Source organism: Pipistrellus kuhlii, unplaced genomic scaffold (genome assembly GCF_014108245.1).
Source record: "Pipistrellus kuhlii isolate mPipKuh1 unplaced genomic scaffold, mPipKuh1.p scaffold_m20_p_27, whole genome shotgun sequence".
NCBI lineage: Eukaryota > Metazoa > Chordata > Mammalia > Chiroptera > Vespertilionidae > Pipistrellus > Pipistrellus kuhlii.
In genome coordinates, this window is record NW_023425526.1 from 3,616,650 (window position 1) to 3,638,439 (window position 21,790).

Below are 21,790 nucleotides of genomic sequence, written 5' to 3' on the forward strand. Positions count from 1 at the left end.
GTTTGCAGACTCTTGTCCGGGAGCGGGCCCCTGTATGGGGGGGTGGGGGGTGGAGAGAGAGGCAGCCTTCCGGGTGGCTGTGACAGAGATGTGCTTACGTTACAACAAGGAAAGGGCCAGTGATGCGATTTCTATTTCAGGTGTGAGAAGTTGTGTAGGTGCTACGATCCCTTGTTTTTCAAAATTGTGCATGTCTTGGCAGAGGCTGCTGGGAACACACCAAATCCTTCTCCTCTCCTTCAGGCTAAGAAAGTCACAGCTGGCACACATTTTAGAGCAGTGGTTCTCTCAACCTTCCTAATTCCGCAACCTTTTAATACAGTTCCTCATGTTGTGACCCAACCATAAAATTATGCTGTAGAGCCTAAGACTATCGGAAAACACAGATATTTACATTACGATTCATAACAGTAGCAAAATTACAGTTATGAAGTAGCAAGGAAAATAATTTTGTGGTTGGGGTCACCACAGCATGAGGAGCTGGATTACAGGGTCGCAGCGTTAGGAAGGCTGAGGACCACTGCTCCAGAGTGTAGGCTCCCCTCCCAGCCTCTTGTGCAGCTGTGTGGTCATGTGACTCAGTCTTGACACGGAAGCCCAGGGTTCTGTGGGTGTCTTACCTCCCTGCTTTCCCACACCTTTTCCTCTCCTCAGGGGCCAGCGGGAACCTGGACGGGAGGAGGGAGTCCCGAACCGCCTCCCGGCGAACCCGCCCACTGCCCTGGACTTCAGTGAGGGACACAGGGTTATTCTTCACAGGCACTTCCAGCTGGGCGCCTGTTAAAGCTGCCCACCCTCCCCCTTGTCACGCTCCTGCCTCCCTCCCGCTTCCCTGCACGCCCACAACCCTGCTCAGCTCTGCACGAGGAGCCCCTCCGAGCAGCGTGCCCCAGGATGTGCCCGGAGAGGGCTCCTGGGCTCTGTCCTTCTCCGGCGCCATGAGGCAGCTCGCAGCCCGGGGACAGTTCGGACGCCGCCCGGTGCTGCAGCCCAGCCATCGGGAATTCCGCTCTTTAAAGCCAAACCTGTGCTCCTGGCTTCTGTGGATGTTGTGTTATCCACAGAACCCCGAACTTTAGGGCCACCTGAGAAAAGAAACCAGCAGCCAGTTCTGAAACAAATCACTGCCCTTGCCCTGAGTACAAAGGTTGGCCTTAGAGCAAGTGGGCAGTACAGCTGTAGTCATTCCTGCCGCCGTGTGTGCAGCCGCTGCCATGGCCCGCGGGACCGGACCCTTCCTGGGCACCATTCATTTCCCCTCACGGACCCCGTGGGCGGGCGTGTCTACACCGCGCAGGAGCGGAGAAAGCTGGGACACCAAGTCACTTGCCCGGAATCACGCAGAGAGCAAGGTGGCCCTGGGTTTGGGGAGGGTGTGCCTTTTGGCTCCACGGCCCACCCCCCACCTCCTGTGCATTTCCTAGGAGCAAAGCCGGGGTGCTGGCACTCAGAGACTTTGGGGGCCCTGGGAGGTGGGGCTGCTGACTGTGTGAGCAAGGGGGCAGAGCAACATTGTAAAGACTTAACCAGCCGAAGCCGGTTTGGCTCAGTGGGAGAGCGTCGGTCTGCGGACTGAAAGATCCCAGGTTCGATTCCGGTCAAGGGCATGTACCTTGGTTGCAGGCACATCCCCGGTAGGGGGTGTGCAAGAGGCAGCTGGTCGATGTTTCTCTCTCATCGACGTTTCTAGCTCTCTATCTCTCTCCCTTTCTCTCTGTTAAAAATCAATAAAATATATTAAAAAAAAAAAAAAAAAAAAAAAAAAGACTTAACCAGCAGGCTTTTAGCCCAAAAAGTGCGCTGGAAGTCACACAAGGGGAAAGCACACCCAGGTCTCAGAACAGCCAAGTAGGAATTGATCTAGATTTTCGTCACTTATCTGGGTTGGCAGGATGCCCTGGGTAACCTTTGCTTTTATTTCACCCCGACAGGAGGGAGCAAGATCCAAGATGAAAAGGCAGTGCATTTCCCAGGGGACTTGGAATCGGGATGACGCCTCTGAGACGTGTGCCTCGGTTTTCTCCCACGGAACCGGGGGCTGCCCCTGGGGAGTCACTGCCGTCGTCACCTCCTTTTCAGGCACCGGATTTGGGTGACTCTAGGGCTAAAGAAGAGACAGAAACAGAGACTGAAAGAGCCGTGGCTGTTCTCCTCACAGGAGACCAGCTCGGACAGCTGCTTTGGGCACGGCCTGGGCCTTCCGCAGGGCTCAGGGGAGGAGGTAGAGGTTCGAGAGGGAGAGGCTTCTGGAGGCGGAGGTGAAGACCACAGGGTACTCAGCAGGGCCGTGATTTAAAGCGATCACCACCACTGAGGCCACGGCTCACACCGTCTCCTGGTTTTCATCTGCCCTCAGTGTCCGTCAGCCAGTCCAGCTGGAGTCACTGCCGGCTCTGCGTTTCCTGAGGCTGCTATGTCTTAGGGGGCGCCGGACTCCAGGTGGTTGGCTTACTGTTCGTGGCCTCCGTGCTAATTATGGCAAGAGCATAGTCTTATACACAGAAAGAGCAATAACACTTTATTTAAAAATATGTACAAAATTATTAGTTTGAAACATTACTTTTCAACATACATCCTATAACACTGACGGGTGTAAATTTTGGTACCTGCATTCATTCATTCATTCAGTTTTGTGATTTCTCTTTACTCAAGGCTCTGGGGAAGCATTTTCTTAAACGCCCACAGGGGGAGGGGCCACTGGCCTGGCCCTGGGGGCTGGCTGTGCTCTGGGCCTACTAAGGCTGAACTGGATGGGAGCCAAAGGCAAACCCTGCCCCTGCTGGGAGCACTGGGACACGAACTGACAGGCCATCTCCATCACAACCACCTGCCCATCTTCTTCCTCTCTGCACCTGGGTAAAGTGAGCGAGAAAAAATACCAGTCACTTTCACAGCAATCCTGCTCTGGGCTTGGATACCAGAAATTATGTTTTCTTTGATCCCGCCCTTCCCTGCCTGTCACCAGCACCACAGGAAGTGAATGCGAGACGGGGAGCTGGCCTCTTCCTACAACCGGGACAAGGAACCGAGCAATGAGAAGGGAGCATCTGCGTTAGGCCGAATTTGAATTAAATAATGTTTTTAGAAATACATTTTTATTTATTTCTGAGAAGAAGTGAGATGGAGAGAGAAACATCAATGATGAGAGAATCATTGATCAGCTGCCTCCTGCACATTCCCCACTGGGGATGGAGCCCACAGCCCAGGCATGTGCCCTGACAGGGAATCAAACCATGACCTCCTGGTTCATAGGTTGATGCTCAGCCACTGAGCCATGCCGGCCAGGCTTGAGTTACAATGATCTTGAGATAAATTGGACAACTGCCTTTGGGTATAGCCCAGACCTTATCCATCCCTCTTTCTCCCACAGTGCCTTGCGTCTAGCAGGCACTTAATAAATAAAGGCTCATGGTGTGGGAAATAAACAAATGTAGGAACTGTAACTACGAGCAGACAAGATACCCTTTTAGGATCCGAGTGTTTGAGAGCTGACAGGGACGTGGGAGGTCATGTAGACTTGCTTCTTCGCTGGGGAAACGGGCCCACAGAAGTCGGGTGACGTGAACAAGCTCACACACTAGCTCCTGTTAGAGTTAGACTTGGGTTCAGATTTTCTGAATTTCTCCCTAAATTTCCCACTCTCTTCAGATTGGAAACTGTAAAAAGAACTGTATGAACTTAGTGGTGTGCCTCAAATTCAGGAAAACCTACCCCATGTCAGAAGCTCTGGAGTAATAGGTGACCTTGGCCGGGAGGCAAGAGCACAGCGCAAGCAGCCAAGCTCCCGTCGGCAGCCTCACTCCGGGGGCCCAGTCCTGCCTGGGCTGAGAGGACCACGGCCCCGGACAGGCGGGGGCCCCGAGGACGGCGCAGGATGAGGTAGGAGGAGCACAGAAGTCCGCGGGGACTTGCAGCAGGCCGTGTCTGTCCGGTCTGTCCGGCCCCTGCCCGCAGGCCCAGCGCAGAAGTCCATGCGGCAGCTCTGAGGCTGCAGCCTCAGCGTGTTCGGAGGAAACGTGTAAACAAGCCCAGGACCACTTCGGAGATAGGAAGCAAGTCGCTTCCAGGACTTGCCCAAAAGGTGAACTACGAGAGAAGGACTGTGCCTCTTCTGCCCCCTGGCGAGGACGGAGTGAGAACAAAGGGAGGCAGGAGAAGCAGAGAGAGGAAGAGGGGCAGAGGGATGGTCCTGGCAGACAGGAGGATGGAGGGCCCTGGGTGTGGGCTCCTCCTCTCCGCTGAGCTGCCCCCAGCCTCCCACCTGCCCTCCCGGGAGCTGAGGCACTGGCCCCTCTGCTGCCAGCGTGATCTTGGTTTACGGAAAGGACGATGTGGCCTGGTGGGAACACTCATGTGATCAATGTAAGGAAACCACAGGCTTTCTCCTAAGCAGAGCCTTCTTCCTGCACACACTCACCCGCCCAGCCCTGCTCCCTCCTCTTCCCTGACTGTCTGCCCGCTCCCTGCTCCCCTCCAGTTCCAGGCACCTTCCTCCTAAAGCCTCCATCAGATCCACCCGTGCTCTCCTGCAGCAAAACACGGAAACCATTCGCCCAGCTGCTTGTCACAGATGAGCACCTTTGTGCTTCACTGGCCGCCACGGCATGCCTCTGGGGCTCAGGGCCAGGAGGCAGAGCAGGACAGCGGGCCCAGGCCCCAGGCCCTGTGCCCCTCCACCCACCGCCTCTGGCTAGACAGCCGACTGGCTTTCGCTGCACGTGTAGACGGTGCTGGGCTGGACGCGCCTTCGGACCCGCTCGGGCACCCGGGGGAGGATTTGGAAGGTCTGGGGCAGCAGCTCGATGCAGGCCTCGCGGAACTTCTTGATCCTCCAGCAGTAGACGATGGGGTTGAAGACAGACTTGAGGTAGCCGAGCCACAGCACGCAGGAGCTGGTGGTGTAGAAGGACGGGCTGCAGTAGAAGCGCCGGCTGAACACGGACAGGAGGCTGTAGACGGCGTGCGGCAGCCAGCACAGGGAGAAGCCCACGAAGAGGATGAGGATGGTGGTGAAGGCCTTGGTCTTGAAGCTCAGGTCCAGGCTGACCTGCTGCTGCCGGCGCCGCAGGCCGGCCCGCGCCCGGGCGAGCTGCCGCAGGTCCAGGCTGTCGGACTGGTTGCGCACGCGGACGGCGTTGCGGCGCACGGCGCGCAGGATGCCCAGGTAGGCGGCCAGCATGACGCCGCAGGGCGCGAAGAAGGCGGCCACCACCAGCGTGACGGCGTAGGCGCGGCCGGCGGGCAGCTCGGTGTAGCCCAGCACGCACTGCGGCGCGCGCGCCGGCACCTCCACGGGCGGCCGGCCGGCCAGCGCGGGCGCCGACACGCACAGGGACAGCGCCCAGGACGCGGCGATGACGGCCTTGGCGCGGCGCGGCGTGAGGCGGTCCTGGCGCTGCGCGATGAGCAGGAAGCGGTCCACGCTGATGATGAGCAGCGCCGCCACGCCCTCCAGCACGAAGAGCCAGTAGAGCGCCGCCGACAGGCGGCAGAAGGAGTCGCCGAAGCGCCAGCGCACGGTGACCAGCGTGGCGGCCGCGAAGGGCATGCAGCACAGCGACAGCATGATGTCGGAGAAGGCCAGCGTGGCCAGCAGCAGGTTGATGGCGGAGCGCATGGCCGGCCGCTGGTACACGATGACGCAGACCACCGAGTTGCCCAGGAAGCCCACGGCGATCATCAGCACCAGGACGCCCGCCAGGCAGCCGCGGAGGGGCGCCGCCGCCGCCGCCGCCCACGCGTGGCTGCCGTTGGGCAGCAGGTGCTCAAAGGGCTCCGCGGACGAGCGGTTGCAGGACATCCTGGAGGGAAGCTGCCAGTCTAGGCAGGACCGCCGGCGGGGCGCCCCTCAGCGCCTGCATCCCCCGCGGCCCTGGCTCTCCGGGGCGTCGTGGCTCTCCGGGGCCGCGGGAGGGTCCGGGAAGGGCCTTCCTCGGGGAGCATCCGCCAGGATCTGTGACTCCTCAGGGACATCCGCCGGCTCAGCCCGCGGCCTGTGGCGCAGCTTCCCAGTGGACGCTCTCCCACCTGGCAGGGGGCAGAGGAGACGGAGTTAGACCTGCCAGCGTGCTGAGCTGAGCATTTAACCCCGCGGGTGGAGAGAAAAGGGGATCACCCAGTTACCGTGCGGGACAAGGTTTGCTGTTCACAAACACTGTGACTCTTGTGAAGTAACACAGACACCTAATCAGACCTGGTTAGCAATGGATTAGTAAGTGAGTACTTTCTAATCACCATCAAATAATGAGCACGGATTTAATAACGAATTCCAAGCAACCAGGCAGAGGAAAGTGTGGGGAAGCGGGCTTCCGTGGGCGGTCAGGGAGTGTCTGCCTCCTCCCTGCCTCCCGCACGGCAGGCCTGCACACAGGAGCTGCCAGCAGGTATTCAGAGTAGGTGAGTCCAGGCAGCTGCCACCGTGACATTAATTCAGCTTATTCTGAGACACGTAGGTAGAGTCACGTGCGGTTGTATCGATAAGACATAAGCGGGTAGATCCTATAGACCTGTATCCACTCTACCGCAGAGACATCTTGGGTAGCCGTGTTGCTGGAAAGAAGGGAAAGAAAGATAAGCTCTTTTAGAAGACCCCTGGCCGGGGTGCTCAGTGGTTAGAGTGTCAGCGGTGACTGGAGGGTCTCGGGTTCCGTTCAAGGTCAAGGGCACTGACCTGGGTTGCAGGTTTTGATCTTCCACCCAGGTGTGTGCGGGAGGCAACTAGTTACTGTGTCTCACATTGATATCTCTCTCTCTCTCTCTCTCTCTCTCTCTCTCTCTCTCTTTATATATATATAAATATCAGGGACATCCGCCCTCTTCTTGCCATCTTGTGGTTTGGGTTTTGCTGATGTTTACCCCATAACCAGATAGTTACTTATGTCTAATTTTCTGGTTTTGCCATTAGAGACACTATCTGCTGGCCTCACCATGTGAAAGACGAGGTTTAGCTCACTCTGCTTGACCTCACTCTCTTCCTAATGATTTTGATTCACTATTTTTTAAATAATTTAATTTAGTGACCATTGTAACTATAAAAATATACTTATATGTCTGTATGGCCTTCTTTCAAATATAGACATTATCTCTTCAACACTGTAAAATATGGACTTGGTACCTCTCCCCACCCCCCACCTCCTCTCTCCCCTTTCACATTCATACTGTCATCCACCACGCCTGTCATTAATATTTATGTCCTTTCTTGAATCCACTACCAAGCTCCTATGCCTTTTATCAGTTGGCTTTAAGGAGATAACTACCATGAAAGGTTTAGATTCTTATGTCTACATCGCATTGCTCAGGGTTGAGTCGGGTTGTCTGGTGGAATCCCATCTTCTCGCCTGGTGTACTTGATCCCAGAGGGATTTCTGTGTGAGGAGCACACGCCAGCGTCACAGTCCCATGGCACCAATGCTAACAGCTCGTCGGCTCCGATGCCAACCACGTGCCCTATCACAGCTGCTCCGTGTGCTGCCCTGGCTTCCCAGCCGCTTTCTGTTTTCCTGGGAGCTTCTTGTTGCTGTTCTCATTTCTCCACCAGCACAGCGAGCCTTCTCCTGGCTTCTCAATCACACATTCTTTCCGAAGATGATCCTTTCTCCCAAGGATCCCCTCCTGGAGCCTTTGCACCTGCTTCTCAATTTGCCATTTTTAAAATAACTTAATTGAGTGACAGTTGTAACTATGAAAATATACTTATGTGTCTGTATGGCCTTCTATCAAGTGTGGGCAGTATCTCTTCATCTCATGTTCCTAACCTATGTCATCTTCTGTCTTAATTTCCTTTATTTTTCTGGACCAGTAGTCGGCAAACTCATTAGTCAACAGAGCCAAATATCAACAGTACAACAATTGAAATTGCTTTTGAGAGCCAAAAACCAACTTCTGCGCATGGCCCATAAAGTTTCAGTCACACTGAACGTGCACACCTGCACGTGGGTGGGATTTTGTGGAAGAGCCACACTCAAGGGGCCAAAGAGCTGCATGTGGCTCGTGAGCCGTGGTTTGCCGACGTGACAATATCCTTAAAACACTTGCTAAGAAAGGGCTTTCTGAATCCTTGCTCACCTGGAACCTTCTGCCTTCCTGCTGGCTGCTGGTGTGCAGGCTGGCATGCAGGCCAGAGTCATTTCCAGGAGGCTGGATGGTGCCTCCTCTGGCATCTGCATTGCTGGGACGAGGTTGCAAGTAGATTGGATTCTCTTCCTTCGTAGGTGACAATCTTTTGCCTATTAGCGGTTTGATAGTTTCTCTCTGCAAATGTCTTTATAGGGGTGTAGCTCTATTTGGGTCTTTTCTCCTTTATTGGCTGGATGCTCGGTGGGTCTTTTAAATCCAAAGCCACGTACATCCCAACTGGAAATGTCTCTGATCCACACCTGTATTCGTTCCTCCCTCCTGATTGATCAGGTCAGTGCTGGACTCACCCACTGGGCCTTCATTTTTCTTTTCTTTTCCAGGATATATTTTTAAATGTTGTCTCATTAGTCCCTTTTTATACTATGCTCTGGGATTTTTAACTTTATGTTTAGTCCTATTTAATTTTTAATTTTGGCATTCATATTTTTTCAAAATCTGAGAGCATTCTTATTTTCTGTGCTTTTTGCATAGCACTCTATTCCTTTGTGGATGTTCTGTACTGACAGGCACCGAGTAAGAAACCCAGTCCCCACTCTCCACAACCCCCAGCGGAGGCCCAGGAAGCCTTAGAGCACATGCGTCAAACACAAGGCCCGCGGGCCAAATCCGTCCCGCCAGGCCTTGCAATGTGGCCCGCACCGCGCTGTCATCACTGCACTCCGCTGCGTTTCCATCACAATGACAGTTTATGACTGTTCAGTAAACCATTCGGCCCGCGATTTAGGCTGGATTTTAGATTTTGGCCCCTTCTCTGATTGAGTTCGACACCCCTACCTTAGAGTAACGCCTGCCCTCTCTGAGCAGGTGGGAAATGGACGCATGGAAGACAGCTCTCATTGGAAATCTGCCGGGGAGGAAGGAGTCTCTTCCTGCTCTCTAGATATGACAGCTTTATGTGGAACCCGTTTTACTCTGGCAACACCCTTACACGCTCCCCAAGGCTTTTCCGATTCCCAAGGACCCGTCTTGCCAAGATGCCCAAAACTGTGGAGATGAGGCCAGACGCTGGCAGCCCTGCATCCTGAGGTGCTGGGGCCGCCTCTAGCCACTCGAGCAAAACAAATGCTGAGGCTATTTTCTCTTTCTCCTTGTTTTCTTAAAAAAGTGAAAGTCCTCTTATTTCTTTCGGTTTGTGAAAACAGGTACTAATGTGGGTCTTTTGTAGAAGTGAAGTGGTGTAGCATGAACTTTTGAAAAGTGGGTAATATATACATACATACACTGGAGTACATACATGTGCGCGCACACACATATGTACACTAGGCACATACATGCATGTATGAACATGTGCACACATATCGCCAACAGAACCTGTTGCTTCTATTCCAGCCAGTGGCAGGGCGTTGGTGGGCTGTGAGGTTGTCCCTGCTGCTTCAGGGAAGGAACAGGCTCTGGCGTGGATTGCCTATCCTGGCGCCGAGAACGTTTGGTGCATGGATTATTGCAGAGCAGGGTGACTCTGCCACTACCTGCACAAGCATCATCTGTCTTTTTGATACAATCTCTCACACAGGTGGTATATTTCAATTTCAATAACTTTATTGGCAATGAGGAAATAGGCAGGGACTACCAAAGTTAGACATTAAGTAGCTGTGTTTAGAAGACAGATTTTTTATTTCTCAACTCAGACAAGGCCCTTGGGTGGGGGTTTCAAATAGAACTGGATTGGGAAGCCATTTAAGGAAGCAAATCTTTATTGATGATCCTTAGCAATGCCTGAAATTTATTGTGTGCATATTACATGTTGGCTAAGCCCTTAAGAGACCAGTGCTTCCCTGGACCTGCATCAGGCAGAGAGGGTGATGCCCTGTGCACTTCAGCAATCCTCCCTGCACCCAGCAGCCTCTCCTACACCTCAGCAACCTTCCTTGTACCCCAGAAGCCCTTCCTGTTTCAGGGCCAGGTGCCCCAGGTGCGAAACTTTAATTCAAATTGCCAAAATTCAGCGCTCTGCATATACAAGGTCTAATCTTGATGTAATTTTTGCTCTGACCAAACAAACAGTAATAACATTTGTATAGAGAAACCAAGATGGTGGCAAAGGAAAATAACTAAACTGCCACTTCGCACAACAATTTCAAAACTACAACTAAAAGACAAAACATCTATCACTCAGAACCACAGGAAAGTTGGCTGAATGGAGGTCTTACAACTAGAAGGAAAGAGAAAGGACCACAAATGCTGAAAAGCTGAGATACAGAGGAACGAGAATCAGGCTGGTGGCAGGTGACTAGGCACACATTCAAGAGGCAGACTCAGTGAGCACCAAAGCCCTACTGGAACAAGTCCAGCCCCATAAACGTTTCTCCAGCATAGCAATTCTTCCATTATAGATACAGTGGGTCCTCACAGCCAATTGGCCTGGAGGTCAATTCCTCCCAGTGATACCAACAGCAATCAAGACTTAACTACAACAAGACTGTACACACAGTCCACAAAGGAGTGCACCAAGAGTGTCCACATCAGGTAACTGGGAGGCTGACCCATTGAGCCATATAGGACACACAGCATGCAAAACTACCCTACCAACTCAGGGAAGCAGCGAAAATGAGGAGACAAGGAAACATATCACAAACAAAAGAAATGGAGGAGAACAAACGATTAGACATAGGTTCAAAACCACAGTTATAAGGTTTTTCAAGAATTTCCTAGAAAAGGCCAATAAATTTAATGAGACCCTCGAAGATATGAAAAAGGACCAACTAGAAATTAAACATACACTGACTGAAATAAAAAAATATACAGACCCAACAGCTGACTAGAGGAATGGAATAATCAAGTCAAAGATTTGGAATACAAAATGGCAAAGGACACTCTTCCAGAGAAGCAAGAAGAGAAGAGAATCCAGAAAATTGAAGATAGTGTAAGAAGCCTCTGAGACAACTTCAAGCGTACCAACATCAGCATTATGGGGAAGAAGAGAGAGAGCAAGACACTGAAAACCTATTTGAAGAAATAATGACATAAAACTTCCCCCACTTGATGAAAGAAATAGACTTACAAGTCCAGGAAGCACACAGAACCCCAAACAAAAGGAATCCAAAGAGGACCACACCAAGACATATCATAATTAAAATGCCAAGAGCAAAAGACAGAGAGAGAATCTTACAAGCAGCAAGAGAAAAGAAGTTAGTTACCTACAAAGGAGCACCCATATGATTGTCAGCTGGTTTCTCAACAGAAACTATGCAGGCCAGATGGGAGTGGCAAGAAATATTCAAAGTGATGAATAGCAAGAACCTACAACCAAGATTACTCTACCCAGCAAAGCTGTCATTCAGAATTGAAGGGCAGATAAAGAGCTTCACAGATCAGAAAAAGCTAAAGGAGTTCATCACCACCAAACCAGTATTATATGAAATGCTGAAAGGTGTTCTTTAAAAAGAGGAAAAAGAAGAAAAAAGTAAAGATAAAAATTATGAACAACAAATACATATCTATCAACAAGTGAATCTAAAAGTCAAGTGAATTAAAAATCTGACTAACATAATAAACTGGTGAATATAATAGAATCAGGGGCATAGGATGGGAGGGGATTGATAATTCTCAGGGGGAAAGGGGTGTCTGTGTGGGGGGTATGGGAAGAGACTGGACAAAAATCATATACTTATGGATGAGAACAGCAGGGGAGGGAGGTAAGGGCAGAGGGTGGAATGGGGACCAGGTAGAGGGGAGCTATGGGGGAAGGGGGAGAAAGGAGAAACAATTGTAATAATCTGAACAATAAAGATCTATTTAAAAAAATAAAAATAAATAAATAAATAAATAAATAAATAAAAGTGACAAATCATGAACATGTTTGTGCTGAGAATTTGTTTTTCCAAAATGAAGACTAGGGACTGGCAGCCCCCAGGGCTGTGGCGATGGCAGGTGGCCTCACTGCACCCCTTACTTCCCCGCTGGGCAGGCGCACTCTGTGCTGTTCTGTCAGCAGCACGGAGGGGAGCCTCCTGTCCCTGGGGCTCAGATCTATAAATATCCATGGAAACAGATTCTCCCCAGAAATGAAAAGAGAGAAAACTGCTGAGAAAGTGAGGAGGAGCCTCCTGTCTCTCCAGGGGGCAGGGCTCCAGTGATTCCCACCGGCCTGGGGCATCGCAATGCGGTCTGTGCACGTTTCTTAGAAACCCTCTGCAAGCTTCTCCCCAAAGATGCTGCCGTTTCCCTTCTCCAGGGGGTGGCCACTGCCTTCACACCCAGCCCCAGCAAAGTGAAAGAGCAGAGGGACAGAAAAAGGGGACATCTGTGATCCTCTCAACAATAAAGATTATTTTTAAAGTGGCAGGATGTGACTCATCTGCCAGATTCCAAAAATAAAAAATAATAAAAAATAAAGTGAGAGAAAAAAAACTCAAGCAACCAATTATCCAAACAAGGCAGATAAGCTACAAAACATTGGCTATTTTCCCATTGAATTTTAGAGAGAGTGGAAGTGGGAGAGACAGAGAGAAGGAGACATGGATGTAAGAGAGACACATCAATTGGTTGCCTCCTGCCCAGAGCCAGGAATGAGCCTGCGACTGAGGTACATGCCCTTGACTGGAATCGAGTCTGGGACCCTTCAGTCCATGGGGTGATGCTCCATCCAGTGAGCCAAATGGGTGAGAGTCTGTCTTCTTGTTTGGGCCTTGAGGAGGAGGAAAAGAAATGGAATGAGGTGAGGCAAAAATGTCATTTCCTAGTTGCAGGCTCTCTCTTGGTGGCATGCTGGGCAGCCACGAATTAACCACCTGGAGCCCAGCCGTGGGGCTAAGGCATGTGGGGAACTCATACATTGACCAATATGTCACCCACACTGACCCGGATATCTTGGAACAAAAAGTCATGGAAGAAGCAAACTGCAGATCAGGTGGACCCGCACTGCCATCTGCCCTTTCTCAAGGCGCACGTTTGACGGAAGAGCGAGTGGACAATGGAGACAGTGTCTTGTTTTTGTTTGTTTTGTCTTTTAAAGCATTTTTGTGTCCACAGGGCCGTGGTGACCTGGCCTGCCACTTGTCTGTTATTTAAATTAGTAACGGCCTAGCCCCACAACCAATGCCACCCGCAGTGGGAGGAGGCAGAAAGGGGTATTGAGGACATGTCACATGCTTTACAAATGCAGTTTCATTTAATCCCACAGCAGCTCCCTGCAGCCTTTATTCACTGCATCCCTCTTTTACAGATGAGCAAACAGGTTAGAATGGCTGTCATCACTTGTGCAGGATTATACGAGAGAAGGGAGGGGCGCCCCAAGGATTCAAAGCCAGGCCCCCTTCCTTTAGAATGCCATGACTTTTCAAACTCCCCCACAGGACAAGAAAGGCCTGAACCACACTGGGATGTTCTGCTGCTAAAATCATGTAATGACTTATAATGACAGCTTTTCCCAGTTTGCTCAAAAAGTTAATTGACAGAATTGTCTTAATTTCTTGTTTTTCTCTTATTACTTTTTCCTAAATTTTGGTGCTAGCCACTCCTTGTTTGATAGTGATACCAGCAGCCCTAAAAAGAGTGAAAAAATAGGAAGAGATGATTAACAAGCATTCATGCTTCATTCAGTAGATTTCCTTTTATTGCGGAATGAATGCTCCCGGTTTTGATTTCATATTGAATTTGTGCTCCGTGAGACGGGCTCACGGGAGAGTTCTGTGCACAGTCCATTAGAAGATGTTCGGACTGGATGTCCTGAGGAGGGCTGCCATTCGGGGAGAACATTCGGGGAAGCTCAGCTCCAGATTAGCAAGGACACCCAGGGGCGAGGAAATCAATTTCCTTTTCAGAAGTGCTGGTCCTGCTCCTTCCTCGCCTTCAGCAAGCAGCTCGTCTGTGCTGCTTTCTATTAGGAACAGAAGCGGTTCTGGTCACTCAGTAAATCAGCACTTTCTCGCAGAACACACGTCCCCTTCGTTAAAGGAGGGAAATGAGGCCACTGCTTGGAGCCATAGATCAGTATTGTCATTCTGCAAACCATCATATAAAAGCCAGGGCCCACTGAGCAGCAGCCTGCCGGGACGGTAGGCAGGAAAGAAAGAGAGAAAGAGCTTCTGAAAACAGTCAGAGCTGAGGCTCTACAGCCCTGTGGAGAGGCCCGTTTTTCTCCACCGAGAGCCATTCATTCAGTTACCCTTTGTTAACCCGTCCAACCTTTCTCAGCCCCACTCCGTGCTGGGAGGGACTTTGCAAGGCCCGCATTAACAGACATTCCCTGCGCAGGAAGCTTACAGCCTGTTAAGGAGAATCGATAGCTTTGGGATCCAAGGCTCTGCTCGTGGGTAAAGGGTGTGGGCAGGTTCATGGTGGAGAGATGAATCCTCATTGCAACAATGCTCCAAAGATTCTCCAGGTTTGGCACAAGCAACAAAAGAAAAAACAGATAGACTGGGCTTTATCCAAATTACAAACTTTCCTGCGTCAAAGGACACCATCAGCAGAATCAAAGGGCTGCACAGGATGCTGGACCCGGGGCACAGCATCTACCCGACAAACTGCTCTGCAGACCATGTGATGAATGCCTACAAGTCACCACAAGAATAGCAAACAAGCTGATTTTAAAACGCACGGACGTGAACAGACATTACTCTGAAGAAGTACAAGACAAGACCTGCACAGGACAAGTAAGGTACAGGACAAGAAGTCGAGAGGACCAACAACCAAGAAGCACGTAGAAAGATGCTTATCACCACTGATACTAGAAAAATGCAGATCAAAACCACAATGAAGCACCATGTTGCACCATTTGGATGGCTACTATAAAACAACCACCACCCAGAAAATAGCAAGTTTGGGGAAGGCTGTGCCCAGCTGGTGGGATGTAAAATGGTGCAGCCATGGCAGAAAGCAATATGGTGGCTCCTTAAAAAGTTAAAAAGAGAATTACTGTGCGATCCAGCAAGTCCACTTGTGGGCATGTGGCCCACATGACTGGAAGCAGACACTCAAACAGATATGTACACCAATGTTCAAAGCAGCGTTGTCAGCAATAGCCACAAGGTGGAAGCAGCCCATGTGCCCGCTAGGGGATGGTGGGTAAGCCAAATGCACTTCACACACGCAGTGGAGTGTCACACAGCCTCAGGAAAGAAGGACATTCTGACGCAGGCCCCAACATGGGTGCCCCAACACGGGTGCCCCAACATGGATGTTCCAACATGGGTGTTCCAACATGGATGAACCTTGAGGACGTTATGCTCAGAGAAGACAGTTACAAAAGGACAAATGCTGTGTCGTTCCTCGAGTGGTCACATTTATTGAGACACAAAGTAGAATGGTGGCTGCCAAAGGCTGGGGAATGGGGAGATGCTGTGAGCACAGAGGTTCAATCTGAGAAGTTATGGAGCTGATGGTGGACAGCACTTCATGCTGCTGAACGTGGATTTAAAAGGGTTAGACTGGTAAGTGTTATGTGTATTTTACCACAGTTTGGAAAAGAAAAAGCAGCTCTCCAAGCCAGAGCTCCCCAGCCTCTCCCACATGAAGAGCACACGTTCCCCTTCAGGAGGAAGGCACGCATGCGCTGGGCACGGAGCGCGCACTTACTGTCAGCACCGGCCATAGAGTCCTCGGTGGCACCTCCATGTGCCTGGGCCTCAGCAGGGAGGTGAGCCAAAGCTGGCAGAAAGCTCGCGCCTTGGGGCCTTCTCATATCCAAGGTGAGATCACGGAGTGTCCCAGCAGCAAAGAGAGGGCGCTTCCCATTAGGGGCGCTTGGGAGAACTAATAAAGATCAGGGAACCCATGTGGGGATAGTTCAGAAAACCAGATAACAACAGAGCTGTTACCACCCAAAGGCTGAAAGGCTGTCATGAGAGAAATCATGAATTTGATGGACAGACATAATCACCCCCAGTCACTCAAAGTTATCCCCACAGTCACCCCAGGCTGTCCCCACAGTCACCCAGGAATCCCACAGGCAGTAAAGAGCTAACCTTACTCTCCTCTCCACTGGGCCCTCTGGGAATGCCTTGGTGGCCAAACTGGAGCAGATGTCAGTGCAAAAGAGCCTTCCTTGGCTGCAAAGGCCAAGCACTCAGCAGTAGACATGGGGAGTGGGGCGGGGGAAGCACATGTTCCAGGAGGGGCAAACAGAAGACGTTGGGCACCAGGAAGAAAGAATGAAGTGGAAGGCGGGGCAGTCTGCAGACAGTGGCAGTCCAAGGGGAATCTGGGCCTTTTTCTATCTTCAAGCCAGCCAGGGAATCAGGCTCAGCCTGAGAGTTGATAGGAGGCCATGGTAATTCAGTCTCAGTCTCAGCAAGTACTCGGCTCAGATACATGTATGTGCGCAATTCTGTGCATGTCATCACTCGTATAGATTCCTACAACCACCACCAACCAAAACACAGAACTGTCCCAACACAGAGATCTGCCTGTGCTACCTTTTACAGTCACACCCACCTTCCTCACTCCCCTGTCCCTAACTCCCGACAGCCACAAAACTGGCCTCATTCCCTATAGCTTGCTGAGAGTGTTATTTGAATGGAGCCATACCATGTGTGAGCTGAGGTGGCCTTTGTTTCCAATGTATGAGCCACTCAGAACAGGGAACCACCCACCACGTTCCCAACATCATCACTTCATGTCTTTTGAATGCTGAGTAGTAAACCCCTGGTGTGACGTGCCACATATTTGACTATCCACTTATCCAGGGTGTGGCTGGTACAGATGAAGCCACACGAGCAGTAGGGGGCAGGTTTTGTGTGGACATTGCCATCACTCCGAGGTCCATGCCCTGGAGTGTGGTTGCTACGGTGGATGGGAATCATGCTTAGTTTTTGTTTTTCTTTCAGTTTTATTGAAATAATTGACACAAAGCACTGTGTAAGTTTAAGGCGCACAGCATGACTTACATATACTGCAAAATGATTCCCACAGTAAGCTATGTTAACACCTATCACCTCATGCAGGTACAGGACAAAAAAACACACAACAAAACCCCAAATGTCAATGTTATTTTCCTTTTGATTCAAACTTGTAGGATTTACTCTCTTAGCAATTTTAAAATATGCCACACAGTAGTGCCAACTACAGTCATCGTGTTGTGCTTGCTTGTCTTATAACTGGAAGCTGGAAGCTAATGCCACAAATCTGGTACCCACAAATATGATCTCTTCTTTTAGATTCCACATATAAGTGAGGTCACACAGTATTTGTCTTTCTCTGTTTGACTTATTCACTTGTGCTTGTTTATTTAAGAAACTGTAGAACTGGTTTCCAGGGGGGCTGTAACACCCTGCATCCCCATCGTGATGGAGATACAGTTGATCTGCCCCTCGCCAGTATGTGGCATTGTAAGTTGTTCTGCCAGGTGTGTGGCAGGATCTCACCAGGGTATGAATTTGCATTTCCCTGGTTGTTGGTGATGCTGGTATTTTTTCATGTGCTGCTTGCCATAAATATATTCTCTTCAGTGAACTGTCTCTTTATGTAGTTAGTCAATTTCTGAGTAGAATATGTTTTTACTAGAGGCCTGGTGCACAAAATTCGTGCACGGGGGTGTGTGTCCCTCAGCCCAGCCTGCACTCTCTCCAATCTGGGACCCCTCAAGGGATGTCCGACTGCCCATTTAGGCTTTATCCTACTGGGACATCCTCTCACAATCCAAGACTGCTGGCTCCCAACTGCTCTCTTGTCTTCCTGATTGCCCCTAACCACTTCTGCCTGCCCACCTGATCACCCCCTAACCACTCCCCTGCCAGCCTGATTGATGCCTAACTGCTCTCCTGCCAGCCTGATTGCCCCTAACTGCCCTCCCCTGAAGGCCTGGTCCCCCCCAACTGCCCTCCCCTGCAGGCCTGGTCCCTCCCAAATGCCCTCCTCTGCTGGCCTGGCCACCTCTAACTGCCCACAACTGCCCTCCCCTGCAAACCATCTTGTGGTGGCCATCATGTGTCCACATGGGGGCAACCATCTTTGACTACATGGGGTAGCTATCTTGTATCTTGGAGTGATGGTCAATTTGCATAGTACTCTTTTATTAGATAGGATACTGTTGAATGTTGAAAGGTTTTTATATATTCCAGGCAAGAGTCCTTTGTCAGGTATGAGGTTGCAAATATTTTTTCTAGTCTACAGCACAGAAAACAACCTAAATTTTGATGAAGTCCAAGGTATTGAATTTTTTTTTTTTTGGTATCATGTCTAACAACTCTGTAGATCCTTCCTATGCTTTCTTCTACATTTTTATAATTTACTAGTGCCCTAGTGCACGGATTTGTGCACATTGGAAAAAAATTAACTAGAAGATGGTTGGTGGGCCAGACTGGTCAAGATGGGCCAGACATGCCCTAGAACCAACTTCCTGCAGTGCCTCCTTGGCCAGCCACACCTGGGGCAGCACCGCAGCTCAAAGGACATCTGTGGAGTGAGCAGGGTGCATCTGGCAGGTGGAGTCCCTTGGCCTGGCCTGTGGGGATAGGCTAAAACCCGCTCTTTGACATCTCCTGAGGGATTCTGGATTGCGAGAGGGCAGTTCTCAGATAACATACCCTGAAACTGGGCTTCCTCCACTCTGGTTCTGGGGTGCATCACTCAAGAACCGCCACTGCCAAGTCATTGCAGCTCGGCAGCTCCTGCATTGAGCGTCTGCCTCCTAGTGGTCAGTGTGCATCATAGTTACCAATCAGAGTGTCTGCGCCCCTGGTGGTCACTGCACATCATAGCTACCAGTAGGACCGTTGGACTATCACTTAGCCTTTTATATATACATGTACGGTAGATGTTTTACTTTGAAATCTATGACCCATACTGAGTTATTTTTCTTTTGAAAGATGTAAAGTCAAGATTATTAAAAAATTATTTTGGAGAAACCAAGATGGTGGCATAGGTAAACACCTGAACTTGCTGCTGCACACAACTACTTCAAAACTACAACTAAAAGACAAAATGGACATCATCCAGAACCCACAGAAGGCTGGCTAAGTGGAAATTCTACAACTATTTGTAGAAGGAAAGAGAAAAGCACACTGAGACACAGAGGAGCTGCAGAAGTAAACTGCAGAGGTATGAAGGTGCGCACACAGAGAGGGCTAGCAACTGAGTACACAGCTGGCTTTTTCAAAAATTATTTTGACTGTGGAACATCCAATTGCTCCAGCACCACTTGTTGAAAAAATATTTTCCTGTCCTTGCTTGTATGCTAAGTGGTTAGACTGTCAGCCTAAGGACTGAAGGATCTTGGGTTCAATTCCCAGTCAATCCCTTGCCCCTGACACTCTCTCTAAAAATCAATGGAAAAAATATCCTCAGATGAGAATTTTTTTAAAAAAAGAAAATATATTTTCTCATTGAATTGTTTTTGAATCTTTGTCAAAAATCAGTGCTGCATCTTCCTGGCCTCCTTCTTGGTCTTCTCTTCTGTCCCACTGGTCTAGGAACCCGTCCCTCTGCCAATACCACACCAGCCTGACTTTTTCTACAGAAAATCTTAAAATTGGGGTAGACTAACTCCTCCAATTTTATTTTTTCCCCCCAAATTATTTTAGCTACTCTAGTTCCTTTGTCTTTCCTTATAAAGTTAAAATCATCTTATTTATATCCATAAAATATCACCCTATGTGTTGAATTATATGAGTTCTTTTTATATTCTGGAAATTAACCCCTTATCAGATGCACCATTTGAACAATATGTTTTTCCATACAATAGAACCCCATATTTTTAAAATAAAACTATCTTTCATATCTGGCTTCCTCACTTCCTTCCATTGCCAATATTGAAGCAATATATAAATATTTCACCTCTTAGTACACCTGAAATGAAAAGAATGGCTCTTTCCATGCTCCGTACTTTTGAAGTGTTCAGAATATCACTATCTCTTGCTCAAATTATTTAATGGCTTCTTAATTAGTCTTTAAACTGACAACCTCTCCCTTTCTTTCAATCATTTCTACTCTTTGGATTCTGCCAGTTACATTTCCTTAAACATAACCACCTTCCCTTCACTTCCTCTATAACTTTTGAAAGATCATTGCTGGTTACTCAGTCAAAATTAAACTCTTTAGCATGGGGTTCAAAGCCATCAGTATAAAAGCTCAGTTTCCCATTCTTACATACAATCTGATGCTGCAGCTGAAATGCACCATTTCTGGATCCCAGTAACATGCTGTGCAGTTTGATCCTAGGCCTTCACTCGTGTTTTTCCTGTTTGTAATGCTCTTCTTTGCCCAGTTGGGTCAAAGTGCCCAGTAACCTTTCTTGATCATCCAAGACAGAATTAATGCCTTTTCCCCACTGGAAACCCCAGCTTTCTGCTCACACCTGTCTTTAAACCGATTTCCAACTCATTTCATAGTGTAAAGAGAAAAATGTATGGTCTCTGCAGTGTCTCCTATTGTTAAAAACCAAGATTTCTTGGCTCAGTGGTCCAATAAGGAGAACAGGCTCATCAGTGGTTGTCAAAACTGGAACTAGCTTAATCAGGAATCAGGAAGTATGCAGGGAAACATTTGTTTACTTCTAGAAAATGTGATGGTTTCAAGAGATTCTGTACTGTTTTTGGTTTCCCTCAAAATCCAGCGAAGGAAATTTTACATCTATCATGCTTGCCTTAAAGTTAATTTTGGAGAACCTCTAAGCAAAGCTCCCCTGCCTTTCACCAGATCTACCTGTCATATCTAATATAGATAGCTCATGCTTTGGGATGTAGGTACTTTCTCTGAAAGCCAATCATGTCAAACTCGTGGGCAGAGGATGAGGCATGTGGCCTACCAGCAGTGAGTTTGACATGCTTGCTATAAGGGGTGGGAGGGGTAGTGACAGCATGAGAAGTGAGGGAAGCCTGGCCATTGTGGCTCAGTAGTTGAGCAACAACCTATGAACCAGAAGTTCACAGTTCAATTCCCAGTCAGGGCAAATGCCGGGTTGCAGGCTCAATCCCCAGTAGTGCTGGAGGTAATTGATCAGTGATTCTCTGTTATCATTGATGTTTCTCTATCTCCCACTCCCACCCTCTCTATGAAATCAATAAAAACATATTAAAAAAAAAAAGAATCTAGGAAAGAGAGAAACTGCTTGGATTAGCTTGCTGCTTACTAGCTGTGTAAACTCTGAACAAATTATTTAACTTCTTTGTGCCTCAGATTCCTCATTTTCAAAATGCATGTAATTACATAACCTACAGAGAATCACATAAAAATGCTTGGCCACAACCAGAAACAAGAAATTATGAGGAAGGAAAAATAATCTCCCAAGTAAAGCCAAATATTGAACAAATATAGTAAATCACACATTTAAAAAGCTATTATGAAGGTTAAAAATGTATCAAACTCAACTGAAACTATAATAAGTAGGAGATATAAAACACAAAAAGATCTTAAATATTACATCAATAATATAAAGAATGGAGGGTGGAGTAAAAAAGTAGTTCTTATAGGATATATTCAAATTTAAAAACCTAACAACATAAAATAGATACAGAATTATATACATAAATCTCATGGTTAGCACACAGCAAAAACCTACAAAAGCTGCACAAAGAATAAAGATAGCCCAGCAGCTTGAGTTACGGCTGACTTTATTTAAAAAAAATAAAAAATAAAATAAAAAAATAAAGATAGCCCAGCTGGTGTGGCTCAGTGGTTGCACATGAACCTGTGAACCAGGAGACCATGGTTTGATTCCTGGTCAGGCCATATGCCTGGATTGTGGGCTCAATTCCCATTGTGGGGTATCCAGGAG

The 21,790-nt window shown here is 48.9% G+C and overlaps 1 protein-coding gene across 1 annotated transcript in view; it reads right to left on the reverse strand.

The window, feature by feature from the left end:
- Positions 1–4,603: 4,603 nt before the first annotated feature.
- GPR45 (G protein-coupled receptor 45) overlaps positions 4,604–21,790 on the reverse strand; it is a 32,837-nt gene continuing 15,650 nt past the window's right edge. Inside the window, exon 3 of the mRNA XM_036454073.2 lies at positions 4,604–6,027. Within this exon, the coding sequence (XP_036309966.1) occupies positions 4,691–5,800 (1,110 nt within the window). The 5' untranslated portion in view covers positions 5,801–6,027 and the 3' untranslated portion in view covers positions 4,604–4,690. The remainder of the gene's footprint in view (positions 6,028–21,790) is intronic.